Here is an 8,336-nt window from a genome sequence, read left to right as displayed (position 1 = left end):
TAATTTTTTAATATACTTTTATTAACAATAATACTACAAAAAATAGAATATGTAATATAAAAATGAAAATAGATGTTTGAATATGTTTCTTAATAAAGAAAAATTATTGAAATTACATGTAAAATAATAAAATATTAACAGCTTGATATAAAGTAGTAACATAGCTTATGAAAAAAATTATTGCTCTGTGAGGTTGTTTTGCAAATATAACATATACTAATGTGTGAAGAATTCTAGCAATTACAAAGGTTCTGATTAAGAGCGAAGCTAACCATATAGAAGGATTTGTAGTTAACCAAATAAATGTAACAATATACCATATAAGAATGTTTTCTAAATCATTTAAATGTGCTCTGCGTACACGTTCAATTTCAGGATCATTGGTAGCAACTTTTGCTCCTTTTAGAGTTACAGCATCCTCAGGATTTAAAAATATCTGTAATATAAAATTTTATATACATTTATATTTATATTTATATTTATATCTATATATAAAATGTAAAAACATTTATTGCAAAACTATTGAAAAAAATAACTATTGAAAAACATACCTTATTTTTAAATCTGTAATATGCAGTTAATGGAACCATTGCAATTAATTTTAAAGCAAGTATAGTACCCCAAAATGCAAAAATTTTGAAAATTTCTGCTTCCATAAAAAACGTATTTGAAGACATTTTGATTTTATTCAATGTAATTTAATTCAATAAATTATTTGAATAATAATAAATATTGTCGTCGCGTTGTGTATTCAAATTGTGTTAAACTTCGCAAAAGCTTTCTGAAATCATAGAATGATACTGCAATTTGCAAGTATTTATATAACTGTGTTTATAAAGTATAAGAGTAGGGATAGATTAAAAAAATTAATTATCATACATTAATCATTTTTATGCGTATACAATATGTGTATGATTATAATGAGAAAAAGAGGGGGCAAGAATATTCTTTATTATATTTATATTTTCAAAAATCTATGTAAATATTTGTGTATTTCTTTATATTTGAATATTTGTTATATTTTTTTATCTTTCAAATCTATTATAACTTTATATTTATTAAATATGTATTAAATTCAAAATATAATTCATATATATATGTGAGTATGTGTATATATAAATAGTATAAATAGTATAAATTCTATAAATTCATTAATTATAAGATCCATATTTTTGTCCAATATTATCCAATGAAAATACGTTAAATACAAGATGCTTTTTACTGATTGGTTATTTCTGTTAGTATTTATGTAAAAATGTACAATCAGAATTCTCTTTAAGAAGAAGAATTTAAGCAACAAGGTTATATATATATATCGTTTCTTTATACGTCACGTGATTGGAGATATACTTTCCAATCAGGAAACAGGAAGTCTAGATATTTATTAAATGAAATATTAAATTGATCTAAGTTTTTAATCGTCAATTGAAATAACATGAAAGAAAAGTTATTGAATCAATTTAAGTATAATAATTAATTCGTTATAGAATTTATTTTCGTTTAATAAGTATCGATGGTATATTAGCAAATAGGGAATATTATAGAGCGCATGCGCGAGAAGCAACGCTGACGCAGAAGGTACGTCAGCTGTTTTGTTAGAGGTGCATGTATCGGGAATAGTATATTGTTGACTGGAGGGGCACTTCGCAGTTTGTTAGTCTGATCATATTTCTTTGTTTATTTGATGTGCAGAATCGTACTATCATCATAGAAAACGTCCTGCCGCGAGTGAAAAATCACGACACGTTGAGAAACGGCTAAGAAAATTATAGTAAAGACCGTAAATTATCTGGAAAACCCGTTGGAAATTGATTCTCACGAGAAGGAGTAGTGTTCGCAAAGGCGTCCGTCCGACTGTAGTGTTCTGTGCTACCACTTCAGGAGGTTTGGGACGTTCCGCTTCCTGGAACAGACTGCAACTCTACTTCCAGAAAAAAAATATGGCACAAACAACGAGTAGCGCTCTGAGGGCACTTGCCCTTGAATATAAAAGTCTTCAAGAGGAACCCGTTGAGGGATTCCGCGTGAAACTCGTTAACGAGGACAACATGTTTGAGTGGGAAGTGGCTATCTTCGGGCCCCCGGATACTCTTTACCAAGGAGGATACTTCAAGGTAATTATTATAATTATTATTAGCTTTTGTTCGTTTAATGCGTAAAGTCGGCCAAGTTAAAAAATTCTTTTATTTTTATCTTTTTTCTATGTAAACATTACAATAGGATACATACTTTTCGTTTTGTTGGTTATGTTTTTGCTTTTACGTTCAAGAGGTTCAATTTTTTTTTTTTTCATCAAAGAAGCTTATTTTATTCCAATTATTAAATACGATTAAAAATTTGCAATTATATATACTTTGTTTTGTTAAATTTATAACTATTTCGTTATTATTATTTCTTTTCTTTTAACGATTTTTGTTTGCTTAAGAATATTATTTTTACCATAACTTCTTTCCCGCCAATCTTAACAATAGCATAAACTTAACCATTCATTAGTAGTATTAAATTTACATGGTAACACGCGAAGCATTACGATTACCTTGACCAAAAAAGCAGCAACGCGGATGATGAGTTCGTCGCGATTAATCCTTTGATTTCTCTAATAACAGGCATTGCAATGGTTATTGCCGTAAATTTGTTCATCTTTCCTAGCTCGTTGCGATGAATGTTTTCACGTATAAGTCAAGCAGCGACTTTCAACCAACATTGAGCAATCTGAAAATTAAAGATTACTCAATGCAGTCGGATCGATTGCGTTCCACGTTGATTTACCCTTCTTATAGAGCTCTTCTTATCGGATTTTTACACGTGTATCCCACAATCGATAATACATCTCGAGACGCAATATCGCAATTATTTTTGTTAAATACAAATATTTTCCAAAATGATTCTCGATATATTATATGCGATACATATAATTTATACAATCGCATGACCATATTTAAAAAAATATAATATATAAGCAATGATATTTAGAGAGTTTCAAATGAAAAAAAATTGTTTGATCTTTTTTAAATTTTTCTAAATAATAGTAGCTACGATATCGTTATATATTTTCATAATCTACTTTTAACAAATAGAAAATGAATTCTGCCGTTACCGTACAGTTATATGGTTTTTTGTACAATCCGTGTCCGCTTTCTAAACCACTCTCTGCTTCGTTATGAATTTACGAACACTTATTCACGTAACGCGTACGTTACCTATCTTCCCACAGCAATATAACTGGTCGCAACGAGCACAACACCGTTATTTGCGAATCGTATCGTTCCGTACACGTGATCAGCATCTACGTGGGTGTCTCGAATCCTGTTCCACGAGATTCTAACTCACGCTTTGTAATCGTAATGCGACTCGATTGTAAACAGTGTCGTCACATATTATTATCATGGTAATACGGTGTTCTTTGTTGCTAGGTGGTTATCGCGATAATGCGACACACATAGTATTGTTAATCGACATTTCTCGCTGTCTACTACAAAAATCTTGCCGATCATTTAAATCGACAATTGTCTTCTGACTCGACATTTTACGATTGCAAGACTGCTTCAACCTCAAACCCAATTTTAAATTTCTTGCAACTCCTCTCAATCAATGAAGTTTAATATTTCATCGTTCGACCAGTTAAATTCTAATCGTAATTACGCACGCTTTCCACATTATCATTATTATTTTCCGAACGAAAATTATAACTTACGGTTTATCACAAACCGTATTTCTTTCTCAGGGGTTTTACGATCGACCCAATGAAGTCGAGGAGTAGCGTGTGTTGCCATGTTACATAAAACGCCATCGAGCATTGTCTCGTGTCTATCTTTGGCCGGCATCCCTCGAATCACCTGAACGACTTTCACCCAGTCCCATTCCGCCTCAGATGAACAGGCCGGATTTTTCTCTCCAGGGAAAAGCGGCGTGTCGCGCAAACAGGTCATCCACGGCGGACGCCGATAAATGGGTCTTCTCGGTATACGTGTATCTGTGCGTTGCCCGTGTCATTTTCTACAATCGAGGATCCCTTCCTTCCTTCTGATTTTGGCCCATTTAATCCTTTCACCTCGCCACGGCGAGAGATGGGCATCGTACGAGCCCGATACTTGACCGTAATGTATATGCCTTCTCTGTGAAACTGTTACTATCCGAATCAATATGCAATTCTCGTTTCACCACCAAACCGTTAAATCTCTCCCATATCTCATGCATATATCCTTTCGCTTAATCTTCTCGAATTATTTTTCAATTTATCCATCGATTAGAACCGCCTTAATATCGCCGTTATTGTTGATCGCGATAAGTTATTATTAATGGAGCATTTTCAAGTGAAAGTATAATCCCGTTGTCTAGGGAGAAAAAGTGAAAGAAAAAAACTGGGCGAAGTCTCGATGACTAATCAACTTGAAGAGTCGAGAATCAACCAAGATAGCGAATGTATAGAGAGTTTATTTCGGGCATCTAAAGATGGAGACAACTATGTTACCTTTATCTATTCGTATGTAAACGGTATGAATAATACAAAATTTCAGGAAATAGGAATGACGAAACGTTTTTCGAAGATTGAAATTTTTAAAATCCGTATTATTCTTATTGTTATCGATGTGACGTGTATTTATATCAAAAGATCACGTATCCATTCGATTTACCGTTCACGCACAACAACACTTGTTGTAAACACTTTTAATTACATATTCGAATTTTCGTTTTGCTTTTTCTTTCATTTGTCAACGAGGTTTACGATCAAACGAGAATTTCGAAATGTTACTTACACCACGTCTCCTGTTACCACGCGTTTCCTCTTCTCGACTTGTGACACGTGCGATACGCGTCGTCCGGTAGTTGCACGATACACGATCGTCAGCTAAAAAGTTATTGCACATTTGGCTCAGTGACAACAACAGTTCGATGGATGGAAAGAATACGGAACTACTACGTGCCAATAACGATCTTCTCAACTCTAGAAAAAAGATTCTCATATAATATAATTGTTATGAGTTTCGGATAACATTAAACGACCTTGTTCGACCAAATATGTTTTGGAAGGAGAAAAGAGATGATACCTGGCTTTCTGATTTAGGTCAGTCCTTGATCCTCCCTGAATCGGCGCGAAGTTTACGTACAACGATGGCCGTGTCTCGCAGTGCCATCTAAGGGGTGACCGTCAAATGCTCATGGTCGAAATAGGTCGAGAAAATTTATAGGTCACGCAGTGCAGTCGAATCGAAGGACGAAAAAAAATCAACGAGCAAACGATCTTTTGAAATAATGATAAAATAGACCGTATTCCCGGATTCTTTGATTTTCTCCTTAATTCTTTCGTTTAAACATTTCCGTTCTCACCATCTCGATTTGAATTGTATCGAATTATAATTTTCGAATATTTAAATCGAACAGTCAAAGTTCAGCTTTTTTTTTCCTTTTCTTCTCTCGAATATTATAATTTTAATATTTTATAACATAATATAATTTTCTGCTATGATATATTTTTATTTTCCTGATCATCAAACGCGTCCATGAATTACTATTACGTGCAATATTTTTTTTTTTTTTCACCTTCCATAATATTATTGCCAAGTATAATATGTTTCTATCACGTGTTAACTGCATTGCATTATTCAAGAATCGAACGCTTATTTGTTCCGTTCGCATAACGTATTTGAGCGAAGTTATATTTTTCCTTAACCGTATAGTCAATTTCTCCATTGTCTCCGATGTAACTATATACAAACGAATGTAAATCTCGATTTTTGCCCTCGGTCGAATATCACACGTGCGTTATTTTTCGTATCGTTTCAGGAAACATAAGGCCGTTGTAATTGCATAAATAATCGATCTCGTCCTCGATTCCGCGAATACCTTTCGCCGATGTCATGCGAGATTACCGACTGATAACCGCGCGATCGATTTTCCCATGTCACGTTTGAAAAGCGCGACGCAATCGTCCGCTCCTTCGAGCAACGAGTCTCTCCCCCCCTCCTCTCCCCGAATGACGATTAATATAATTGTCAAAGGCTTTATCTCCTGTCGCGGCACGTGTCACCAGCATCGATGAAAAGATTTGCGTGTCGATGAAAAAAAGAAGATGGAGACGATGGGAAGGATGCGTTTGCTTGGCTCGATTCGATCGCGAATTTCGATATGGATGATTAATTCGATAAGAATTAAGCATGGAACGGAATACGAGCAGAGGCTGGACGGAAAGTAAGTTAATTCTAGGACGCTCTCTATCCCGGAGGACGAGGTGGATATTTGGGCCATGACCAGGTTGCGATCAATATAGCGTCCCGTCGGCGAAACCATCGACGAAAGTCTGGCAAGCAAAGGACGGCCCTTATGCCTTGTCACCCTGTGCGCGAAACGGATTCGTTTCTGTGCCGATCACAAGCGCGTGAAAGGGAAAGAGGAACGCACCGTCCCTCCTCCCGGACGCGACACAGGGAGGGAGGAGGTGATCGTCAATTTGTCCGAAACCGATACCGTTATTCCGTGTTTCTGTTATTACCTAAACAAAGCTATTCATTGTGTTCCTTTGTGCTGCAAAAAGATTTTTGTGGAAACGATCGGCGTTGAGATTAATTAAATGCGACGCGCAAAAACGGATCGAATTTGGCGAAGGCCTCGGTTCTCGGTTGTTTTTCCGGGCAAATTCATCCCTCGCGTGATCGAGTTTTCCCTCCGGTGTTTGCTTATCGTTCAACTTTTTCTAGACGAGGCGAGCAATTCGTAAATGACTTGTAAATAATTTCCGGAACCAGCCGAACGAGGGCCGCCTTTGATAATTTGCATAAACGATTATCGATTGCCGTTCGAATGCACCACCTTTCTTAACGCGCGCGTCCCGCGCCACTGTTTTCTTTATGTTCCAGGCACACATGAAATTCCCGCCTGATTATCCGTACAGCCCACCCAGCATTCGGTTTATGACGAAAGTTTGGCACCCGAACGTGTACGAGGTGAGTAAATTGAATCGAAGGAATTATGTGTTTCTCTTTTCCTCCTTCTTTGTCCAATTCCTTCGATTTCCTTTTTATCTCTTCGATATTCCTTTCGAAGGATTCAGAATTGTTGAAGAATCAAAGTCGATCTATAAATATCCGCGTTTCGAAGAATATATATATATAGGTAATAATTTTAGACCGAAGGCGAGATTCGTTTCTTTTCATTTATTTATCAATTATATATATCTATCTTTCATTCTCTGGAATCGTTTCGTATCCTAGTTCCGCTTTATATTTGCAATCGTTTCATCGAGTTCGAATCGCATCTCTCGCGAGTTCTTCGTATGACCCTTAAGCGACTAGCAAAGAGTCAACGACCGTCCAAAGCTCGTTGAATATCCTTGTCCAGTCACTTGTTGGAAGGGATGAGCCTAGGCGAACACGCCGCGGCTAACGGGAATAAACGCACGGAAATTTCATGCGTCGAGCAACGTGCATTAATTATACAATGGCCGATGGACGTAGCGAGTATGGATTATTACGAGAAGGATCCCGATACGAGCGAAGAGAGACGCCGGCCTCCTGTTTTATTCTTGGAAATGAGTAAGCGTAGAATGAAAGCCACCAACCGATATCATTTCGTCTCGTAACGATCGATCTTTGATGGATATATAAATAGCGTGAGGAAAAAAAGAAAGAGGAAGATGGTAAAATAAATGGCTGTGTATCGTTACTTCTTCTCGATGAAAGTTTCGTTCCCGTTATATCGTGCGAATATATATATAGCCGAGCCTCGCGTACGCTATTTTCCGTGCAATGAATACTTTTCATACGTTACGTCTTTCCGTGCTCTCGCACCAGAGGCCAATGCACTTCCATCTACCGTCGTCGTTTCGAGCTTGTCTTTCTTTCTTTCTTTTTTTTTTTTTTTTTTTTTTTTCTCTCGTGCGATAATTTTTCGCAAAGAGCAGCAGCAACAACGAACAATATAAATAATTTGTTTAACGTATATATAATGGATAGATAACAACAGGAATTTCCTGCCACCTCGATGAACTCTGTAATCGGTGTTCCACGATTATCGGTCAATCGAAGCATATATCTGCACGTAGCACGATATTTTTCAACGCTTAAATACGCATCAGGCTTTTGTCAAACAGAGATAGGCCGCCCTCGATGGAAAATTTACAAATTGTACAATTACACGGGAGGGGCGATTCGAGATCCGGGACTAAAATTTCACGTAGCCCCGTAGATGCGTTCAATGACGGCGGAATGACTTTCTACCGAGTCTCTTTGTCCGCGATCGTCTCGCCACGTGAGTCACGTGCGTGAGAGATTTCTTGCTCCGCGGGGGATCTTACGACGCGTTGTAAACATGAGACACTGGCGGACAATAATAGCTCTCCC

General features: G+C 36.6%; 2 protein-coding genes and 1 long non-coding RNA gene across 4 annotated transcripts in view; 1 reads left to right on the top strand and 2 right to left on the bottom strand.

Annotated features, from left to right (window-relative positions):
* On the bottom strand, positions 1-901 carry LOC102676770 (microsomal glutathione S-transferase 1-like). Its single transcript, XM_006612368.1, has 2 exons — positions 552-901; positions 1-436 (listed from the first exon to the last, which is right to left on the bottom strand). Exons 1-2 carry the CDS (start codon positions 675-677, stop codon positions 113-115), a joined length of 450 nt encoding a protein of 149 aa, XP_006612431.1. The 5' UTR covers positions 678-901; the 3' UTR covers positions 1-112.
* Positions 902-1,566: 665 nt separating this feature from the next.
* The window catches only part of LOC102676546 (ubiquitin-conjugating enzyme E2 R2), a 13,906-nt gene continuing 7,136 nt past the window's right edge, over positions 1,567-8,336 (top strand). The window contains exons 1-2 of one of the 2 annotated variants that reach the window (XM_006612366.2): positions 1,578-2,114; positions 6,855-6,941. In XM_006612366.2, coding sequence (XP_006612429.1) covers positions 1,941-2,114; positions 6,855-6,941 — 261 coding nt within the window. In that variant the 5' untranslated portion in view covers positions 1,578-1,940. Of the gene's footprint in view, positions 2,115-6,854; positions 6,942-8,336 lie in introns of both variants that reach the window. The other variant, XM_006612367.2, reaches the window with a different exon arrangement.
* On the bottom strand, positions 2,148-4,504 carry LOC102676411. The gene is made up of 2 exons (XR_421248.2): positions 3,098-4,504; positions 2,148-2,712 (listed from the first exon to the last, which is right to left on the bottom strand). It is a non-coding gene; the product is annotated as an uncharacterized LOC102676411 (long non-coding RNA).

This window comes from Apis dorsata, unplaced genomic scaffold (genome assembly GCF_000469605.1).
Source record: "Apis dorsata unplaced genomic scaffold, Apis dorsata 1.3 scaffold_111, whole genome shotgun sequence".
Classification (NCBI taxonomy): domain Eukaryota; kingdom Metazoa; phylum Arthropoda; class Insecta; order Hymenoptera; family Apidae; genus Apis; species Apis dorsata.
Note: the sequence above shows the minus strand (reverse complement) of the source record. Positions and strands in the feature narration are given on the sequence as shown.

Bases quoted from the DNA above. Each gene is read 5' to 3' on its own strand.
- LOC102676770 (XM_006612368.1), bottom strand. From the start codon at position 677: ATGTCTTCAAATACGTTTTTTATGGAAGCAGAAATTTTCAAAATTTTT. The intron at 437-551 runs GTATGTTTTTCA...TTTATATTACAG, and splicing joins ATTACAGATTTAAAAATAAG to ATATTTTTAAATCCTGAGGA.